The 22,228-nt window shown below is 43.0% G+C and overlaps 1 protein-coding gene and 1 pseudogene across 1 annotated transcript; both read right to left on the bottom strand.

Annotated features, from left to right (window-relative positions):
• Positions 1-727: 727 nt before the first annotated feature.
• LOC148047135 (uncharacterized) lies at positions 728-6,406 on the bottom strand (annotated as a pseudogene).
• A 6,727-nt stretch (positions 6,407-13,133) lies between these two features.
• LOC148047134 (uncharacterized) lies at positions 13,134-20,387 on the bottom strand. Its single transcript, XM_087708340.1, is given in 3 exon segments — positions 13,134-15,648; positions 15,734-18,436; positions 20,166-20,387. Coding segments are annotated over 2 exon segments (2,496 nt in total). The 5' UTR covers positions 17,247-18,436; positions 20,166-20,387; the 3' UTR covers positions 13,134-14,665.
• Between the last annotated feature and the right edge of the window lie 1,841 nt (positions 20,388-22,228).

Raw genomic sequence — 22,228 nt, 5'->3', positions numbered from 1 at the left:
CCATGCTTAAAAACCAGGTTCCTTTACTTGCTGGAGAATTCTTGGAGTTGAAGTCCACATGTCTTAAAGTTGCCAAAGTTGTCCTTGGCCTAGATTTATGGAATTATGGTCTGTTGTTATTTATAGTGCCTTCCTGCTGCAAAGTCTTTAGGTGTCCAATAAATTGAAAAGGGAGAAAGAATTATGGTCAATATTTCCTTGGTCTTCAAGAAAAGGATTATAAGCGTTACGAGACCCCTGAATCTTCTAAATAAAAAGTTAAAAACTCAAAATGTACTATGGGAGAAGGCAAAAGGCACAAATAGGAGAGTTTTGAAGACCTCAAAAAAGTAGTAGTATGCTGGAAATAGGAAGTATATTGAAAGCTATGCTATATTACTGCTGAAGTTACATTTAGAAAAATTTAGAAAACTGATGAGGTTTCTCTGTGTACACGTTAGGATAAATAGCTTGGCTGAGCTCTGTATTACATATACTGGTATGCAGGAAGGCTAAGATGTTCGTGTAAAACAGGCAGGAATTGCTCTAAAGCAGTGGTTCCCAAACTTTTTCAGTCCACCGCCACCTTGGTGTTACATACTGACCCTCAGTGCCTCCTACTCAGTGGTGGAATTCAACTTTTTTTACTACCGGTTCTGTGGACGTGGCTTGGTGGGCATGGCTGGGGAATCATGTGACCGGGCGGTTTGCACGACGGAAGGAAAATAGTAACAGTAAAATTCAAAACTGTAACAATTAATTGCACATTTATTCAAAATCCAATTTAAAAACCTTTTTAGTTAATGTTAATTCAACACAATTGTTGAACATGATCCAGTGATACCAGGTTTTCAAAGTCTGATAGTCATTTTTCAAGAACCTTAGTAACTAGTAACATAGTAAACTCAGTGAAATTTAGTAACTACTTCACTGTTCAGTAAATTCTGTGTAATACAGTGCATGCCTGATCATTCACACATACACTGCTGCCTTTTGTTTTTTTTCCAAAATAACAGGGTGGGGTGGGGGTAGAGAAGGAAGAAGACTTTGTTCTGTGGTATCTGCCATTTCAGAAATGCTCATTAGACTGCCCCACGTGATCAGTCTTTCCGTATTCCTCAATATATTGGTGCCCAGCAGCTGGTCAAAATCCTAGTAGTACTTATGGAGCTGTAGATGATACTATGGCAAAATACAAGTCTTGCAGCTCATGTATACTCACACAACATAAGAGTGATGCCATTATCCAGGTTTATCTGTGACAAAGGTCTCACTGTGCATAAATATCAAGATAGGAAGGGCACTTTATTAAAAAAAAACTGCAGCATTTTGACTCCATTTGGTTATAAAACATCTTATTTGGCATACTGGAACATTTGGACAGCATTTTCTTCTAATATCATAATTTTGTTTTGCTTTGTTTTTTCCTGTATGTGACAATATCCAACTTTAGACAGTAATTAGACCACTTTTTAATTTACTTTTTAAATATGTTGGAAATGCTTATCCCTTTTCCACAATCTCCCCTATATTTCAGTGTTCAATTAGATTACGTTGTAACTCAAAGTTTGAGAAACCACCCCAAGTACCCTTCCTCCCGCTCCTCGCTTTTTAAGGCCACTTCTACAAATGGAGCGAGGAGGCAGAGGGGGGCTAGCCTCTCTCCACCCCCCTCACCGCATGTTTACCTGTGTTGCATTTCTAAGGTGGGAGGGGAAGAGGCAGGCGAGAGTGGTGCATCCATGTGGAGCGGGTGCAAGAGGGATTGGGGGAGGGGTTGGCTCCGTTGCACATGCGCACTGCGATGCAATGCAATGCAATCCTTGCGGAGGTGGCTCATAGCGCAGTCCCGGAAAGGGAGTCAGAAGTAAAAGAAATGCAGGCAAAAGGTTCTTCTCTTTTTTTCTCTGCCCCCCTTCCCCCCACCCCAGCCTGACATGCTCGTATACCTCCTGAGCGAGCGAGCGTAAAATCCTTCCAGTCTTAGACTGAATTTCACCCCTGCTGGAAGTGCTCAGATGACTGGCGGCCAACAGAGCCCCAGGCAGAATTGCGTCCTACGAGGGGGGCATCTCCAGCACTCCACTGCCACCTCCTTTGCCTCTTAGCGTCCCCCTAAGTCATCCCACCGCCCCTCAGGGGACGGTACCATCCACTTTGGGAACCACTGCTCTAAAGGGAGATGAGAAAATTCTTTCTGACTCGTAAACTTGTGTGGCAAATGCTGTGTAAAACCCCCAGTGGACGTTGGTGGGGTACAAAGATTTTGAGAGAGATTTCCTTGTGTGACTTTTTCTACACAATAAAGTTGTTGCTTACAATCCCAATGTGTGAGGCGTGGGCACGCCTGGTAAGGCGGCTGCAGCAGGAAAGGTAAGGAAAAACCAAAAGTGCCTTTGAGTCCAGAAGGATCTCCTTCTTTCTTTCAACACGAAGGCAAGAAAAATTCTTGAGGAGGAAATGGGGAATACGCCTGGAACCTTCTTTCTGCAGACTTCAAGCATGCTCCGATAGGCTTGGAACTGTTTTACTATAGGAGAAATAGTTTGTACAGGTAGTCCTCGACTTACAACAATTGATGCCAAAAATTTTGTTGTTAAGTCAGTCACGGTTAGTGCAATCTGCTCCATTTTGTGATCTTGCCACAGTTAAGTGAATAACCACAATTGTTAAATTAGCAACACGGGTGAATCTAGTTTTTCCCGTTGACGTTACTTGTCAGAAGGTCACAAGAGGTGATCACATGACCTCAGCACACTACAACGGTCATAAATGCGAGTCAGTTCCCAAGTGTCTGAATTTTGATCATGTGACCATGGGGATGCTTGAATGGTCCTAAGTGCAAAAACGGTCGTAACTCACTTTTTGTAAATTGCAGTTGTAACTGAACGGTCACTAAATGAAATGTTGTAAGTCAAGGACTATCTGTACTGCGTAGAAGTAGTTTTTCTTCTGAATTTCATATATGGGTACTTTTAAATGGAGGGCTTAAATATTTCCCCGCTCGGGCCTTTTAAATAGTTAAATATTAAATATTTCCTAGTTCAGAAGTTTTCTTCTGCTTCAAAGTGGTATGGTTAATGGGGGGGAGCGCTAGTCGCACACACATGCGTGCTAGGGTCACATGCATAGCATTATGGGTATGGCCGTGCCCATGCACGACCCCCTGCCCTCCCCCCACTTTTGATACACAATCCAAAATACGTTAGCCATCACTGATATATGTCCTTCCCTCCCTCCCCAATATGAGGTTCAGAGATCTTCAGAAGGTAAGAAGGAGGGTGTGAGGTCGGGTGGGGTGGGACCCTGGGGGAGAGAGTGAAGGGCCAAGGAGACCCAAGGGTTAGGAAACAAAGCAAAAGGATGTCTTGGAGGGTGGGGGTGGGGGGGCCTAGAGATTCCTACGGCAGGCAGGCCTAGCCCTGCGCTAGGCCTCCAAGGAGTTTTTCCCAGCTCTGAGTAGACAGTGTTCTGCTTAGCGACTCACACATTTGATTAATGGCTGCATCAGGGAGAGCAGGGGGATTCGGGTAGTTAAGGAAAGCAATTTCACTTAAGAGCCATTGCAACCTGCAACCTTAATTCAAGGCACATAATAGTTATATCTTGAGAACTACTTTTATGCGGTCTGTGGAATTCTGGGGCTGAAAATCAGGTGAAATCAAGGTAGAAGACTGAAACTCCACATGTGGGAATTCCATAATCAGCAGACAAAAGCTCCACCCACAATTCCTTTTTGAGGAATTTCTCTACTTTTGGAAAAGGAAATATCCAGAAGTTTTGCTGATAACGAGAAACTAGTAGTTAACCATTTTCCATTTTCCTTTTCACTCCACTTACAAATTTCATCATGAGAAATGTTTGAGCAAAATTAATCAGGCCAAAATTCAAGCAATCAATTTCTCACGTATACTGGGAGATCACAAATGAAATTCAAGCATTCTCTAAACTCATCTACCTTTCTTCATCTGGATTACCTTGTGTGCAATAAGGGATGATTTATGCTTGAAGTAATGATCGCAGACTTGACAATTCAAAGATTTTTCCACGGTGTGAGTCCTCTGGTGTGCCACCAAATTGAAATTCTGACTGAAACCTCCCCCACAATCAGGACATTCGAAGGGTTTCTCTCCTGTGTGAGTCCTCTGGTGTGTCTGTAGGCTGGAACTCAGACTAAAACGTTTCCCACAATCAGGACATTCGAAGGGTTTCTCTCCTGTGTGAGTCCTGGTGTCTCACTAGATTAGAATTATCACTAAAGCTTTTCCCACAGATATGACATTCAAATGGTTTCTCACCTGTTTGAGTCCTCTGGTGTTTCACCAGGCTGGAATGATCACAAAAACCTTTCCTACAGGAAAGACATTCAAAGGGTTTCTCTCATGTGTGAGTCCTCTGGTGTCTCACCAGATTGCAATTCTTATTAAAGGTTTTCCCACAAATAGGACATTCAAAGGGTTTCTCTCCTGTGTGAGTCATTTGGTGTGTCACCAGATTGGAATTCTGATTAAAGGTTTTCTCACAGATAGGACATTCAAAGGGTTTCTCTCCTGTGTGAGTCATCTGGTGTTTCCGTAGGCTGATACTCTGACTAAAACCTTTTCCACAATCAGGACATTTGAAGGGTTTCTCTCTTGTGTGAGTCCTCTGGTGTCTCACCAGATCGGAATTCTGACAAAAGCTTTTCCCACAGATAGGACATTCAAAGGGTTTCTCTCCTGTGTGAGTCCTCTGGTGTGTCACAAGATTGAAATTTTTGTAAAAACTTTTCCCACAGATAGGACATTCAATGGGTTCCTCTCCTGTGTGAGTCCTCTGGTGTGTCACCAGGCTGTAATTATCACTAAAACTTTTCCCACAAAGCGGACATTCAAAGGGTTTCTCTCCTGTATGAGTCCTCTGGTGTCTTACCAGATTGGAATTCCAACTGAAACATTTCCCACAGTCAGGACATTCAAAGGGTTTCTCTCCTGTGTGAGTCCTCTGGTGTGTCACCAGTTTGAAATTTTTGCTAAAGCTTTTCCCACAGATAGTACATTCAAAGGGGTTCTCTCCTGTGTGAGTCTTTTGGTGTTTGACCAGGCTGGAATTATCACTAAATCTTTTCCCACAGTCCGGACATTCAAAGAGTTTCTCTTCTGTGTGTGTGGTCTTGTGTCTCAGGAGGTGGGAATTTCTAATGAAACTTTCCCCACAATCTCCACACTTATAAGGTTTCTCCATGGAGTGAATCCTCTGCTGTATTACCAGGTGGGAATTACGATTGAAACTTCTCCCACACGCAGGACATTGAATGGGTTTTTCTCCTTTATGGTTTCCTCTAGTGTTTCACAAATTGGAATCATAACTGAAAGTTTTCCAACAATCAGGACATTCAAAGCATTTATCTCCTATGTGAGTCTTCTGATGTATCACCAGGCTGGAATTGTGACTTTCCCATAATCAGGACATTCAAAGGGTTTTTCTTCTGTGAGAGTTGTCTGGTGTCTCTTCAGATGGAAATTTCTAATGTTGTTTTTCCCACAATCTGGATACTCATAGTTTCTCCCTGGAGTCAATCTACTGATGTGTCACCAGACTAAAATTGTGACTAAATTTTTTATCACAATCATGACATTCAAAGGGTTTCACTTTTGTGGGAGTCCTTGGGTGCTTCACCAGAGTGGAATTCTCACTGAAACTTTTCCCACAGAAAAGATGTTCAAATGGTTTTATTCCTGTGTGTGCATCCTTTAGTGTCTCAAGACCTGAGAATTTCTAATGTAACTATCTCACAATCTGCAGTCATACGTTTTCTCCCTCCTGTGAGTTATCTAATGTAGCACCATGTTGCCATGCTCACTAAAACATTTACATTGGGAGCACTTCCCTCTTGTGTGGTGATACTTCCATGAACCACAAGGGAGCTGTTGTGACCATAGTTTTTGCCACATTCAGGTAATTGTATGGATTTTCTCCTTTCTGGCCCATCTAGTACATAATCATTTGTGATTTGCAATCTGTGCTTTTCCCACAATAGGCAAATCTATGAAGCTTTTCCACAGCTGATATACTTGGGGAGGTCAAAATTATGGACAATGTCTTGTTTAGTGGTGCTTTCATTTAAGTCGTCTTCTTCCTCACAGAGAGAGGCCTGCATTACTGTCTGCCTTTCTCCCCACGGACTTCCACATATATCCCTCTTTTGCTGAATGATGTAAAATCTCCGTTCACCTCTCATTCAATTTATCCTTGAGTTCTCCATAATCTGCTTATTCTTTCTCAATTTTCTCTCTTTTATCAGCTGCTGGAGGAAGAGCAGATTTGTATGGTTTTCTGCAGGAAATGGAAAATATTTTGATTTCTGGCTTGATTTTCTTCCCTTTTCAACACTGATTGTTATTTACAGTTGTCCAGAGTGCTCTTATTGCCATCCTGGTCATCTGTAAGATGCAAAGAAAAGTGTAACTTTAATTGTTTATAAAATGGTTAGAGATGAGGTGAAAAAAGAAGTATACACCACTTTTGTTCATGGAAATCCTCAGCTGCAAATAAGGGCAGAAAATACTGTCTACAACCCCTCTTGTGACATCCTTGTTCAAGTAGTCCCCACTTAACCTCCCGCAATTGGAACTGATATTTGCGTCACTAAGCAGCTCAATCATTAAGCATCTTGTCACATCACAGTGCCAACTTATATCTGTTCCTCTGTAGTTGCTAAGCTAATTACTGTGGGTTGTTAAAGGCAATTTCATATGACTGTGACTTGCAACTTCCTGCCAGTATATCCACTGATTTTGCTTGTCAGAAGCTAGCTGGGAAGGTCACAACTGGGGATCATGAGTGTGGGATGCCGCCGCCATCATAAATGTGCAACTATCGGCAGAACCCAAATTGGTGCAATTCCTTCTCCTGCACCTTCAAAACCAGAGTCACTACTAAAGTGCGGTCATGGAACAAGTGCTAGGATTACCACAAATTTTGTGGACCAGGTGCACATCTGCTTCTAGTGTGTAACTTTGAAGGCTCAGGAAGGAAGTGGTAAGTGAGGATTACCTGTGCAACGAAGATGCCAATAGCTATTTTTTAGAAAGTGCTGGATTAAACACAATTGAATCCAATGAATACATGGATGGGACGGGAAATATCATACTTATTGGCAAGACCTGGAAGTTAAAAAACTTGTAAATTTTATTCATCTGTCATTTTCAATACACATGTGGATTGGAAACTATATCAAGAGGGCAACATCAAGATATAATGGAAGACTTTAGCTACCCTGATATCAACTGGGAGGCAAAGTGTACAGCAAGCAGAAGATTGAATAGATCGTAACCAACTTAGCTGACAACTTTGTCATCCCAAAGATAGAGGGGTGAACTAGTGGAAAAACTATACTCGACCTAATTCTTATTAATAGGGAAGCGATAGAAGGAGGTGTTGTTGTTTTTTGTCATTTATTTGACATTTATAGGCCGCCCTTTTCCCTGAGGGGACTCAGGGCGGCTTACAATTAATGGGAAGGGAGTGTAAGACAAAACACAAGAAAGAAAAAAATGTGAATAAAAAAATAAACCGATAAAACACAACATTCATTCAGCATTCGGGTGGGGCGAGGTTCGGGTCTTATCCCCAGGCCTGACGGGATAGCCAGATCTTGAGGGCTGTGCGGAAGGTCTGGACAGTGGTGAGGGTACGAATCTCCACGGGGAGATCGTTCCAAAGGGTCGGAGCTGCAACTGAGAAGGCTCTCCTCCGCGTAGTCGCCAGTCGGCACTGACTGGCGGATGGAATTCGGAGGAGGCCTACTCTATGCGATCTGATGGGACGAAGGGAGGTAATTGGCAGAAGGCGGTCTCTCAGATAGTCAGATCCACTACCATGGAGGGCTTTATGAATGGTGAGTAGCACCTTGAAGCGCACCCGGAGATCAACAGGTAGCCAGCGCAGCTCACGGAGGATCGGTGTTATGTGGGCGAACCATGGTGCGCCCATGATCACTCGCGCGGCTGCATTCTGGACTAGCTGAAGTCGCCGGATGCTCTTCAAGGGCAGCCCCACGTAGAGCACATTGCAGTATTCCAGCCTAGAGATCACAAGGGCTCGAGTGACTGTTGTGAGGGCCTCCCGATTCAGGTAGGGCCGCAACTGGCGTACCAGGTGAACCTGGGCAAATGCCCCCCTGGTCACAGCTGACAAATGGTGGTCAAAAGTCAGCTGTGGGTCCAGGAGGACTCCCAAGTTGAAGTTGTCGGAATCTTGGGCGAGTGACCACGTCTTACTGGAATTCAATATAATGCAAACACAAGCAATAGAATATAACCCAACAAGTGTCTTAAACTTTAGAAGAGCTGATTTTAACAAATTCAGAGCCTAAGCAAAATTTCATGGATAAAAAGGAGAAAACAATGCAAGGAGTGTGGAAAATTAGGGGTGACATGATAGCCATCTTCCAATACTTGAGGAGTTGCCACAAAAGAGGGAGGGGTGTCATCCTATTCTCCAAAGCCCCTGGAGGCAGGACAAGGAACTGCATGGACACTCATCAAGGAGAGAAGCAGCCTAGAACTAAGGAGAAATTTCCTGACACTAAGAACAGTGAACCAGTGGAAGGTTTCCCTTCAGAAGTTGTGGATGCTCCATCATTGGTGGCTTTTAAACAGAGACGTTTGTCTGAAATGATATTGGGCCTCCTGCTTGATCAGGGCGTCGGAATAGAAGACCTGCAAGGTCCCTCCCAGCTCTGTCACAAACCCTCCAGTGATGGGAGCACCCACAACCTCTGGGGGGAAGCCATTCCCGAAGAATCAACCTTCACTGGAAGGAGACTTTTTCAATCTTCCCATCAGAAGGAAAATTGCAGCCACCAGTTTCACAGCGTGCAGCACCAGTGGACTTAAATTTGGGGAGGAAGGGAAGGAACCTGCAGCAGCAGCTGAGATGCTTCAGCCCAGTTGCTTCTTTGCTTCCAGGCCGTGGAGGAAACCAAACAGCCCGACTTACTCCCGGACTCACCTTCCAGCCGCTGCTTCGATCATGAGAAGAGCAAAAAAACCGCTCTGCACACCACTCTCCTCCCATGAATGATCCGGAAGAGGAAGTTCAGCTGTCCCAAAGGTGCTTTTTTCAAAAGGCAACTGGACTTTCTTTCTTCTACGCTTCCCGTCGCTTTCCAACCTTTCTAGCAACACAGTACTCGATGGTTTTAACTCCTTTAAGCTCAACCACAGGTATTATCCGCTTTCTAGGCATAGATGTTGCCTGTTTGAGCACCATCTTCAGATAGGAAGCAGAAAAAAAATCCTTCTCCAGTTTCTACCTAAGGTGTTTGCACTGAAATAAAGGACACGTGTGGGAAAGGGTGATATGGAAACCATAGCAAGCTTGCTAAAAATTCATTGCAACAGGATGTAGGCATGGCTACCTTAGTATTTTCCTTACTGTGTCATATACTGTCAACCAACCAGCTGTGTTTCCTGCTTGGGTGACTAGGTAAAATATAGAAGCGTGCTGAAAAAAGTATACAGGCTCTTTCCCAGCCTTTGTCCAAATCTGAATACAGGTATTCCTTGATTTCCCACCGCACGGAATCTTCTAAATAAAAAGTTAAAAACTCAAAATGTACTATGGGAGAAGGCAAAAGGCACGAATAGGAGAGTTTTGAAGACCTCAAAAAAGAAGTAGTATGCTGGAAATAGGAAGTATATTGAAAGCTATGCTATATTACTGCTGAAGTTACATTTAGAAAAATTTAGAAAACTGATGAGGTTTCTCTGTGTACACGTTAGAATAAATAGCTTGGCTGAGCTCTGTATTACACATACTGGTATGCAGGAAGGCTAAGATGTAAAACAGGCAGGAATTACTTTAAGCAGTGGTTCCCAAACTTTTTCAGTCCACCGCCCCCTTGGTGCTACAAACTGATCCTCAGTGCCTCCCACCCAGTGGTGGAATTCAATCTTTTTTACTACCGGTTCTGTGGGCGTGGCTTGGTGGGCATGGCTGGGGATCATGTGACCGGGTGGTTTGCACGATGGAAGGAAAATAGTAACAGTAAAATTCAAAACTGTAACAATTAATTGCACATTTATTCAAAATCCAATTTAAAAACCTTTTTAGTTAATGTTAATTCAACACAATTGTTGAACATGATCCAGTGATACCAGGTTCTCAAAGTCTGATAGTCATTTTTCAAGAACCTTAGTAACGTAGTAAACTCAGTAAAATTTAGTAACTACTTCACTGTTCAGTAAATTCTGTGTAATACAGTGCATGCCTGATCATTTACACACACACTGCTGCCTTTTGTTTTTCCCCCCAAAATAACAGGGTGGGGTGGGGGTAGAGAAGGAAGAAGACTTTGTTCTGTGGTATCTGCCATTTCAGAAATGCTCATTAGACTGCCCCACATGATCAGTCTTTCCGTATTCCTCAATATATTGGTGCCCAGCAGCTGGTCAAAATCCTAGTAGTACTTATGGAGCTGTAGATGATACTATGGCAAAATACAAGTGTTGCAGCTCATGTATACTCACACAACATAAGAGTGATGCCATTATCCAGGTTTATCTGTGACAAAGGTCTCACTGTGCATAAATATCAAGATAGGAAGGGCACTTTATTAAAAAAAAACTGCAGTGTTTTGACTCCATTTGGTTATAAAACATCTTGTTTGGCATACTGGAACATTTGGACAGCATTTTCTTCTAATATGGGATGTTGTTCTATCATAATTTTGTTTTGCTTTGTTTTTTCCTGTATGTGACAATAACCAACTTTAGACCACTTTTTTATTTACTTTTTTAAAAACTGTATATGTTGGAAATGCTTATTCCTCTTCCACAATCTCCCCTATATTTCAGCGTTCAATTAGATTACTTTGCAACTGAAAGTTTGAGAAACCATCCCAAGTACCCTTCCTCCCGCTCCTAGCTTTTTAAGGCCACCTCTACGAATGGAGCAAGGAGGCAGAGGGGGGCTAGCCTCTCTCCCCCCCCCGCATGTTTACCTTTATTGCATTTCTAAGGTGGGAGGGGTAGAGGCAGGCGAGAGTGGTGCATCCGTGTGGACCGAGTGCAAGAGGGATTGGGGGAGGGGTTGGCTCTGTTGCACATGCGCACTGCGATGCAATGCAATCATCGCGGAGGCGGCTCACAACACAGTCCCGGAAGGGGAGTCAGAAGTAAAGCCATTTATAAAAGTGCGAGAGAGGCAGGCGAGCGCTCTTGCGTAATGACATCGGACTCTGCTGCGTAATGCAGCACCAATTCCCAATCTCTGAAATGCAGGCCCAAGGACAGCCCTGTTCAGTCCCACATCTCTTCTCCATGCACAGCACACGCAGAGTCGTATCAGAGGAGAAATGCAGGCAAAAGGCTCTTCTCTTTTTTCTCTGCCTCACTTCCCCCCCCCCCCTTGCAGCCTGACATGCTTGTATGCCTCCTGAGCGAGCGAGCGAAAAATCCTTCCAGTCTTTGGGACGTTAGACTGAATTTCACCCCTGCTGGAAGTGCCCAGATGACTGGCGGCCAACAGAGCCCCAGGCAGAATTGCGCCCTGCGAGGGGGCCATTTCCAGCACCCCGCTGCCACCTCCTTTGCCTCTTAGCGCCCCCCTTGCATCTTAGTGCCCCCCCTGCTGCCCCCTTGCCTCTTAGCATCCCCCTAAGTCATCCCACCGCCCCTCAGGGGACGGTACCACCCCCTTTGGGAACCACTGCTCTAAAGGGAGATGAGAAAATTCTTTCTGACTCTGACTTGTAAACTGTGTGGCAAATGCTGTGTAAAACCCCCAGTGGACGTTGGTCTAATACAAAGACTTTGAGAGAGATTTCGTGTTACTTTTTCTACACAATAAAGTTGTTGCTTATAATCCCAATGTGTGAGGCGTGGGCACGCCTGGTAAGGTGGCTGCAGCTGGAAAGGTAAGGAAAAACCAAAAGTGCCTTTGAGTCCAGAAGGATCTCCTTCCTTCTTTCAACATGAAGGCAAGAAAAATTCTTGAGGAGGAAATGGGGAATACGCCTGGAACCTTCTTTCTGCAGACTTCAAGCATGCTCTGTTAGGCTTGGAACTGTTTTACTATAGGAGAAATAGTTTGTACAGGTAGTCCTCAACTTACAACGATTGAGGCCAAAATTTTTTGTTAAGTCAGTCACATTTAGGGCAATTTGCTCCATTTTGTGACCTTGCCACAGTTAAGTGAATAACCACAATTGTTAAATTAGCAACATGGGTGAATCTAGTTTTTCCCGTTGACGTTACTTGTCAGAAGGTCACAAGAGGTGATATTAAATATTTCCTAGTTCAGAAGTTTTCTTCTGCTTCAAAGTGGTATGGTTAATGGGGGGCAATGTTCCCTCTAATTTTTTTTCAGTGTGAGCGGAAAAGTATAGTGTTTGAGCGGCACAGTTTCATGCCTGAGCACCTAAGAGAGCCACAGTTTGAACTGCTGTCACGTCTGCTGGACATTTGCGCAACATTCCAAGCGTCAAGCGCCGATTGCTAGCGAGGTTTCAGCCTGATGAATGCCAGGCATGAAAAGTGCCACTCAAAGACTATACTTTTCCGCTCACCCTGGAAAAAAAAAGGCTCTCTGCTCAGCTTTTAGATTGTTAGACTGGCTAGAGAGAGACATGGCACCAACAGGGTCCTGGGTCCTGGCATTTTGCAGGCAACCTGTCCTCTCACATTCCTTTGGAATGCAACCCATCACATGTGAATTAGATTTTGCCAATTATCCTATTAAAAGATAACGCTATTATTCTAAAATACGACTAACTCGATATTAAAAACTGTAAATATGTAATGCTGATAAATAATAGCAGTAATTGTTATTTAGTATGATTAAAATCAGTATTGATATATCAATATAATATCTATCGAAATTGACAATATACACTAAAATAACAATACAAATATATAATGTGGAATATAAATGTAATAAATATAATATATAAATGCAACATAAATGTAATAAAATAATTTATCATGAAACTCTCCCCCTTTAAAGTAGTAAGATCAATTAAATAGTCTAGCAAGTTTGGACAATATGCTATATGTTATGTTACTTAAAAATATATATACCTCAGAATCAGATACAACATCCACATCATTTCCAACTGAGTCAATAAAATCATATGCCATGCCAAAACTATTTTAAATAAAGATATGAAATTAATCAAGTATTGCATTTATTTTTCAAAATGAATGTACAATTTTTTTATTATTTAAGTTTTGTACCCTATATTTTCTAACTAACGTTAACTTTAAAAAGACGTTACATCAGACTACAATACAAGTAATTAAATGAAGACTAAAATAAGTGTTTTGGCATATTGAGCTTTTTATATTTCTTTCTTATATTGCTTCCTTAGTTGAGAACTTGCTCCTCAGCTTACTTACGCATTAACTGTTTGTTGCTTTTATGGTTTATTCATTCACTGCTCCATCTTCAGTTTTTTTCACAGGGGGCAGGGCTTCCTTCCTCCCTCCCTCCCTTCCTTCCTTCCCTCCCTCCCTCCCTCCACTCCTTTGGCCACCAATTTTGATCCAATTCTCTCTCTCACTCTCTCTCTCTCTCTCTCACACACACACACACACACACACACACACACGTTCTTTGGGGGGGGTTGAATTACTCCGCCTCACTGCGCAAAGTCGGCTCAGCATGTGTTCGTCCCCCACTTACGCCGAATCAAATCTGCGGCCGGCGGGACCAGGGGGTTGCATTTCAAAGCCGCCAGTCCTCTTGCTTCTTCTCTTTCACCAGCAAAGCTCCCGCTGGCTTCCCGGCCCATGGCAGTGGTGCCTCTCCCTCCACGCAGAGCACCTGAGCTGGCTCCCGCGTTATCCCTCCCCCTTCCTCCTCTGCCGTGCTTTTGAGGCCGCGGGAGCTAGTAGGAAAGCGGCGGAGGTGGAGGCAACAAAGGAAACAAAGCAAAAGGATGTCGTGGAGGGTGGGGGTGGCCTAGAGATTCCTACGGCAGGCAGGCCTAGCCCTGCGCTAGGTCTCCAAGGAGTTCTGCTTAGTGACTCAAACATTTGATTAATGGCTGCATCAGGGAGAGCAGGGGGATTCGGGTAGTTAAGGAAAGCAATTTCACTTAAGAGCCATTGCAACCTGCAACCTTAATTCAAGGCACATAAGAGTTATATCTCGAGAACTACTTTTATGCAGGCTGTGGAATTCTGGGGCTGAAAATCGGGTGAAATCAAGGTAGAAGACTGAAACTCCACATGTGGAAATTCCATAATCAGCAGACAAAAGCTCCACCCACAATTCCATTTTGAGGAATTCCTCTACTTTTAGAAAAGGAAATATCCAAAAGTTTTGCTGATAACCAGAAACTAGTAGTTAGCCATTTTTCCTTTTCCTTTTAACTCCACTTACAAATTTAATCATGAGAAATGTTTGAGCAAAATTAATCAGGCCAAAATTCAAACAATCAATTTCTCATGTATACTGGGAGATCACAAATGAAATTCAAGTATTCTCTAAACTCATCTATCTTTCCTCATATGAATTACCTTGTGTGCAATAAGGGATGATTTATGCTTGAAGTAATGATCCCAGACTCGACAATTCAAAGATTTCTACACGGTGCGAGTCCTCTGGTGTGCCACCAGGTTGAAATTCTGACTGAAATCTCCCCCACAATTAGGACATTCAAATAGTTTCTAACCTGTGTGAGTCCTCTGGTGTTTCATCAGGCTGGAATGATCACAGAATCCTTTCCTACAGGAAAGACATTAAAAGGGTTCTCTCCTGTGTGAGTCCTCTGGTGTGTCTGTACGCTGGAACTGTGACTAAAACCTTTTCCACAATCAGGACATTTGAAGGGTTTCTCTCCGGTGTGAGTCCTCTTGTGTGTCACCAGATTGAAATTCTGACTAAAGGTTTTCCCACAAATAGGACATTCAAAGGGTTTCTCTCCTGTGTGAGTCCTCTGGTGTGTCCGTAGGCTGGAACTCTGACTAAAACCTTTTCCACAATCAGGACATTTGGAGGGTTTCTCTCCTGTATGAGTCCTCTGGTGTGTCACCAGGTTACAATGATCACTAAAGTTTTTCCCACAGATATGACATTAAAATGGTTTCTCACCTGTGTGAGTCCTCTGGTGTCTCACCAGATTGACATTCTGATTAAAGCTTTTCCCACAGATAAGACATTTAACGGGTTTCTCTCCTGTGTGAGTCCTCTGGTGTTTCCGTAGGCTGAAACTCTCACTAAAACCTTTCCCACAATCAGGACATTTGAAGGGTTTCTCTCCTGTGTGAGTCCTCTGGTGTCTCACCAGATCCAAATTTTTAATAAAGCTTTCCCCACAGATAGGACATTCAAAGGGTTTCTCTCCTGTGTGAGTCCTCTGATGTGTCACCAGATTGGAATTATGATTAAAGCCTTTCCCACAGATAGGACATTCAAAGGGCTTCTCTCCTGTGTGAGTCCTCTGGTGTGTCCGTAGGCTGGAACTCAGACTAAAACCTTTTCCACAATCAGGACATTTGAAGGATTTCTCTCCAGTGTGAGTCCTCTGGTGTGTCACAAGACTGGAATTATCACTAAAGGTTTTCCCACAAATAGGACATTTGAAGGGTTTCTCTTCTGTGTGAGTCCTCTGGTGTCTCACCAGAATGGAATTCTGTTTAAAGGTTTTACCACAAATAGGACATTCAAAGGGTTTCTCTCCTGTGTGAGTCCTCTGATGTGTCACCAGATTGGAATTATCACTAAAGTTTTTCCCAAAAGATAGAACATTCAAAAGGTTTCTCACCTGTGTGAGTCCTCTGATGTGTCACCAGATTGGAATTCTGATTAAAGGTTTTCCCACAGATAGGACATTCAAAGGGTTTCTCTCCCGTGTGAGTCCTCTGATGTGTCACCAGATTGACATTCTGATTAAAGCTTTTCCCACAGATATGACATTCAAAGGGTTTCTCTCCTGTGTGAGTCCTCTGATGTGTCACCAGATTGGAATTCTGATTAAAGGTTTTCCCACAGATAGGACATTCAAAGGGCTTCTCTCCTGTGTGAGTCCTCTGGTGTTTCCGTAGGCTGAAACTCTCACTAAAACCTTTTCCACGATCAGGACATTTGAAGGGTTTCTCTCCGGTGTGAGTCCTCTGGTGTGTCACAAGACTGGAATTATCACTAAAGCTTTTCCCACAGATAGGACATTTGAAGGGTTTCTCTCCTGTGTGAGTCCTCCGGTGTCTCACCAGAATGGAATTCTGATTAAAGCTTTTCCCACAGATAGGACATTCAAAGGGCTTCTCTCCTGTGTGAGTCCTCTGATGTGTCACCAGATTGGAATTATGATTAAAGCTTTTCCCACAGATAGGACATTCAAAGGGTTTCTCTCCTGTGTGAGTCCTCTGGTGTGGTCGTAGGCTGGAACTCAGACTAAAACCTTTTCCACAATCAGGACATTTGAAGGGTTTCTCTCCGGTGTGAGTCCTCTGGTGTGTCACAAGACTGGAATTATCACTAAAGCTTTTCCCACAGATAGGACATTTGAAGGGTTTCTCTTCTGTGTGAGTCCTCTGGTGTCTCACCAGAATGGAATTCTGATTAAAGCTTTTCCCACAGATAGGACATTCAAAGGGCTTCTCTCCTGTGTGAGTCCTCTGATGTGTCACCAGATTGGAATTATGATTAAAGCTTTTCCCACAGATAGGACATTCAAAGGGTTTCTCTCCTGTGTGAGTCCTCTGGTGTGTTCGTAGGCTGGAACTCAGACTAAAACCTTTTCCACAATCAGGACATTTGAAGGGTTTCTCTCCGGTGTGAGTCCTCTGGTGTGCCACAAGACTGGAATTATCACTAAAGCTTTTCCCACAGATAGGACATTTGAAGGGTTTCTCTCCTGTGTGAGTCCTCTGGTGTGTCACCAGGCTGTAATTAAAACTAAAACCTTTCCCACAAATAGGACATTCAAAGGGTTTCTCTCCTGTGTGAGTCCTCTGGTGTCTCACCAGATTGACATTCTGATTAAAGCTTTTCCCACAGATATGACATTCAAAGGGTTTCTCTCCTGTGTGAGTCCTCTGATGTGTCACCAGATTGAAATTCTGATTAAAGGTTTTCCCACAGATAGGACATTCAAAGGGTTTCTCTCCTGTGTGAGTCATCTGGTGTTTCCGTAGCCTGAAACTCTCACTAAATCTTTTCCCACAGTCCGGACATTCAAAGAGTTTCTCTTCTGTGTGTGTGGTCTTGTGTCTCAGGAGGTGGGAATTTCTAATGAAACTTTTCCCACAATCTCCACACTTATAAGGTTTCTCCATGGAGTGAATCCTTTGATGTATTTTCAAGTACGATTGAAATATCTCCCAGAGTCAGGACATTGAATGGGTTTTTTCTTCTTTATGGTTCCTCTAGTATTTCACAAATTGGAATCATAACTGAAAGTTTTCCAACAATCAGGACATTCAAAGCATTTATCTCCTATGTGAGTCTTCTGATGTATCACCAGGCTGGAATTGTGACTTTCCCATAATCAGGACATTCAAAGGGTTTTTCTTATGTGAGAGTTGTCTGGTGTCTCTTCAGATGGAAATTTCTAATGTTGTTTTTCCCACAATCTGGATACTCATACAGTTTCTCCCTGGAGTCAATCTACTGATGTGTCACCAGACTAAAATTGTGACTAAATTTTTCCCCACAATCATGACATTCAAATGGTTTCACTTTTGTGGTCTTGGGTGCTTCACTAGGGTGGAATTCTCACTGAAACTTTTCCCACAGAAAGGATGTCCAAATGGTTTTATTCCTGTGTGTGTATCCTTTAGTGTCTCAAGACCTGAGAATTTCTAATGTAACTTTCTCACAATCTGCAGTCATACGTTTTCTCCCTCCTGTGAGTTATCTAATGTAGCACCATGTTGCCATGCTCACTAAAACATTTACATTGGGAGCACTTCCTTCTTGTGTGGTGATATTTCCATGAACCACAAGGGAGCTGTTGTGACCATAGTTTTTGCCACATTCAGGTAATTTGTATGGATTTTCTCCTTTCTGGCCCCTCTAGTACATAATCAGTTGTGATTTGCAATCTGTGCTTTTCCCACAATAGGCAAATCTATTGAGCTTTTTCAAAGCTGATATATTTGAGGAGGTCAAAATTATGGACAATGTCTTGTTTAGTGGTGCTTCATTTAAGTCATCTTCTTCCTCACAGAGAGAGGCCTGCATTACTGTCTGCCTTCCTCCCCACGGACTTCCACATATATCCCTCTTTTGCTGAATGATATAAAATCTACATTCACCTCTCATTCAATTTATCCTTTAATTCTGCATGATCTGCTTATTCTTTCTCAATTTTCTCTCTTTTGTTAGCTGCTGGAGGAAGAGCAGATTTGTATGGTTTTCTGCAGGAAATGGAAAATATTTTGATTTCTGGCTTGATTTTCTTCCCTTATCAACACTGATCGTTATTTACACTTGTCCAGAGTGCTCTTATTGCCATCCTGGTCATCTGTAAGATGCAAAGAAAAGTGTAACTTTGTTTATAAAATGGTTAGAGATGAGGTGAAAAAAGAAGTATACACCACTTTTGTTCATGGAAGTCCTCAGCTGCAAATAAGGGCAGAAAATACTGTCTACAACCCCTCTTGTGACATCCTTGTTCAAGTAGTCCTCACTTAACCTCCCGCAATTGGAACTGATATTTGCGTCACTAAGCAGCTCAATCATTAAGCATCTTGTCACATGACAGTGCCAACTTATATCTGCTCCTCTGTAGTTGCTAAGCTAATTACTGTGGGTTGTTAAAGGCAATTTCATATGACTGTGACTTGCAACTTCCTGCCAGTATATCCACTGATTTTGCTTGTCAGAAGCTAGCTGGGAAGGTCACAACTGGGGATCATGAGTGTGGGATGCTGCCGCCATCATAAATGTGCAACTATCGGCAGAACCCAAATTGGTGCAATTCCTTCTCCTGCACCTTCAAAACCAGAGTCACTACTAAAGTGCGGTCACGGAACAAGTGCTAGGATTACCACAAATTTTGTGGACCAGGTGCACATCTGCTTCTAGTGTGTAACTTTGAAGGCTCAGGAAGGAAGTGGTAAGTGAGGACTACCTGTGCAACGAAGATGCCAATAGCTATTTTTTAGAAAGTGCTGGATTAAGCACAATTGAATCCGATTAATACATGGATGGGACAGGAAATACCATACTTATTGGCAAGACATGGAAGTTAAAAAACTTGTAAATGTTATTCATCTCTCATTCTCAATACATATGTGGATTACAAACTATATCAAGAGGGCAACATCAAGATATAATGGAAGACTTTAGCTACCCTGATATCAACTGGGAGACAAAGTGTACAGCAAGCAGAAGATTGAATAGATCGTAATCAACTTAGCTGACAACTTTGTCATCCCAAAGATAGAGGAGTGAACTAGTGGAAAAACTATACTCGACCTAATTCTTACTAATAGGGAAGCGATAGAAGGAGTTGAAGTTGTCGGAATCTTGGGCGAGTGACCACGTCTTACTGGAATTCAATAAAATGCAAACACAAGCAATAGAATATAACCCAACAAGTGTCTTAAACTTTAGAAGAGCTGATTTTAACAAATTCAGAGCCTAAGCAAAATTTCATGGATCAAAAAGAGAAAACAATGCAAGGACTGTGGGAAGCTAGCGGTGACATGATAGCCATCTTCCAATACTTGAGGAGTTGCCACAAAAGAGGGAGGGGTGTCAACCTATTCTCCAAAGCCCCTGGAGGCAGGACAAGGACCTGCATGGACACTCATCAAGGAGAGAAGCAGCCTAGAACTAAGGAGAAATTTCCTGACACTTCAGAAGTTGTGGACGCTCCATCATTGGTGGCTTTTAAACAGAGACGTTTGTCTGAAATGATATTGGGCCTCCTGCTTGATCAGGGCGTCGGAATAGAAGACCTGCAAGGTCCCTCCCAGCTCTGTCACAAACCCTCCAGTGATGAGAGCACCCACAACCTCTGGGGGGAAGCCATTCCCGAAGAATCAACCTTCACTGGAAGGAGACTTTTTCAATCTTCCCATCAGAAGGAAAATTGCAGCCACCAGTTTCACAGCGTGCAGCACCAGTGGACTTAAATTTGGGGAGGGAAGGAACCTGCAGCAGCTGCTGAGATGCTTCAGCCCAGTTGCTTCTTTGCTTCCAGGCCGTGGAGGAAACCAAACAGCCCGACTTACTCCCGGACTCACCTTCCAGCTGCTGCTTCGATCATGAGAAGAGCAAAAAAACCGCTCTTCACACCACTCTCCTCCTATGAGTGATCCGGAAGAGGAAGTTCAGCTGTCCCAAAGGTGCTTTTTTCAAAAGGCAACTGGACTTTCTTTCTTCTACGCTTCCCGTCGCTTTCCAACCTTTCTAGCAACACAGTACTCGATGGTTTTAACTCCTTTAAGCTCAACCACAGGTATTATCCGCTTTCTAGGCACAGGTGTTGCCTGATTGAGCACCATCTTCAGATAGGAGGCAGAAAAAAAATCCTTCTCCAGTTTCTACTTAAGGTGTTTGCACTGAAATAAAGGACACGTGTGGGAAAGGGTGATATGGAAACCATAGCAAGCTTGCTAAAAATTCATTGCAACAGGATGTAGGCATGGCTACCTTAGTATTTTCCTTACTGTGTCATATACTGTCAAACAACCAGCTGTGTTTCCTGCTTGGGTGACTAGGTAAAATATAGAAGCGTGCTGAAAAAAATATACAGGCTCTTTCCCAGCCTTTGTCCAAATCTGAATACAGGTATTCCTTGATTTCCCACCGCACTTGAGCCCAAAATTTCTGTGGCTAAGCGAGACAGTTGCTGAGTAAGTTTTGCCCGCTTTTATGACGTTTCTTGCCCCAGTTGTAAGTAAACCTCAGCAGTTGTTGCGTTAGTAACATGGTGGTTCAGTGAATCTGTCTTCTCTATTGGCTTCGCTTGTCAGATGTGACAAGGGAAAAACCTGGTTATGAGCGGAGCTGCACTTAATAACAATTGGACAGACAGCACACCACAAAAAGTCTCACTCTAGGACTCTGATGTTTATTAGAATTTAGAGCATAATAAACATAAAGCTCTTACATGAATCACATTGCAATGAGGGTCAATCAGTCAAGGGGATGGCTTGAGACTGATGGAACACCTCCCATTCTTCACTCTTGCCTTGTGGACTTTTAAGTCCACAAAGGGACATAACTTTCAGGATTCTGACACCTGGTCATAAGCAACAGGGCAGTTGCTCATTCCTTCAGCCTAAACGTCACAACATTAACTATTTTTGTATATGTGACCAACCTATGTTTTCCCCAGGATCTTAGCCCACCACCAACCACTATATTGCCAGCTATCCTGCTTCCAAAACACATTGGATTGTGAGCTGCCCTGAGTCCCCCCAGGGAAAAGGGCGGCATACAAATAAATACCAAATACCAAATTTTCAACATGCAAAGTGTAATTTCTACATACTCGGGAGACAGAAGTCCATCACACACAAGTCCACCACTGACTTTTCATATGTTAATCAATGCTGATTTGTGTGCTGGGTCTGCAATCCCCAAAACATTCATAAATACAGCCATTTCTTGATTATAACCTATGATACGTGTTAAAGCAGGTTTTAATATTATTAACATTATAAAAAAAGATGTTGAGACTCTAAAAAGAGTGCAGAGGAGAGCAACCAGGATGATTAGGGGACTGGGGATTAAAACATATGAAGAACGGTTGCAGGAACTGGGCATGGCTAGTCTAGTGAACAGAAGGACCAGGGGAGACATCATAGCAGTCTTCCAATATTTGAGGGGCTGCCACAGAGAGGAAGGGGGTCAAGCTGTTTTCCAATGTACCCGAAGGTCAGACAAGGAACAATGGATGAAAACTGAACAAGGAGAGATTCAACCTAGAAACAAGGAGAACTTTTCTGACAGTGAGAACAATCAACCCATGGAATAGAAGTTGCCTTTGGAAGTTGTGGGAGCTTCATCACTGGAAGCTTTAAAGAAGAGACTGGACTGCCATGTGTCAGAAATGGGTCTCCTGCTTGGGCAGGGGTTGGACTAGATGACCACAAGGTCCCTTGTAACTCTGTTAAACGTGAAGCAGATCCAGATGAAGGTGGAGAAAGAACTTCAAAGAGATACTATAACAGCATCAAATAACAACTGTTGAGGCTGTTGAGAAGTGCAAAACCAGAATGTCGTCTCTCCCTCAACACCTGAAGTGGTAAAAGAGGAAGTAAAAAATAAACACACACAGAAAACTAAAACTTAGTTGAGG

This window comes from Thamnophis sirtalis, unplaced genomic scaffold, assembly GCF_051295495.1.
Source record: "Thamnophis sirtalis isolate CommonGarterSnake01/CBP01778 unplaced genomic scaffold, rThaSir2_p1.2 scaffold_3, whole genome shotgun sequence".
NCBI classification, from domain to species: domain Eukaryota; kingdom Metazoa; phylum Chordata; class Lepidosauria; order Squamata; family Natricidae; genus Thamnophis; species Thamnophis sirtalis.
This window is presented reverse-complemented; position numbering and strand designations above follow the sequence as displayed.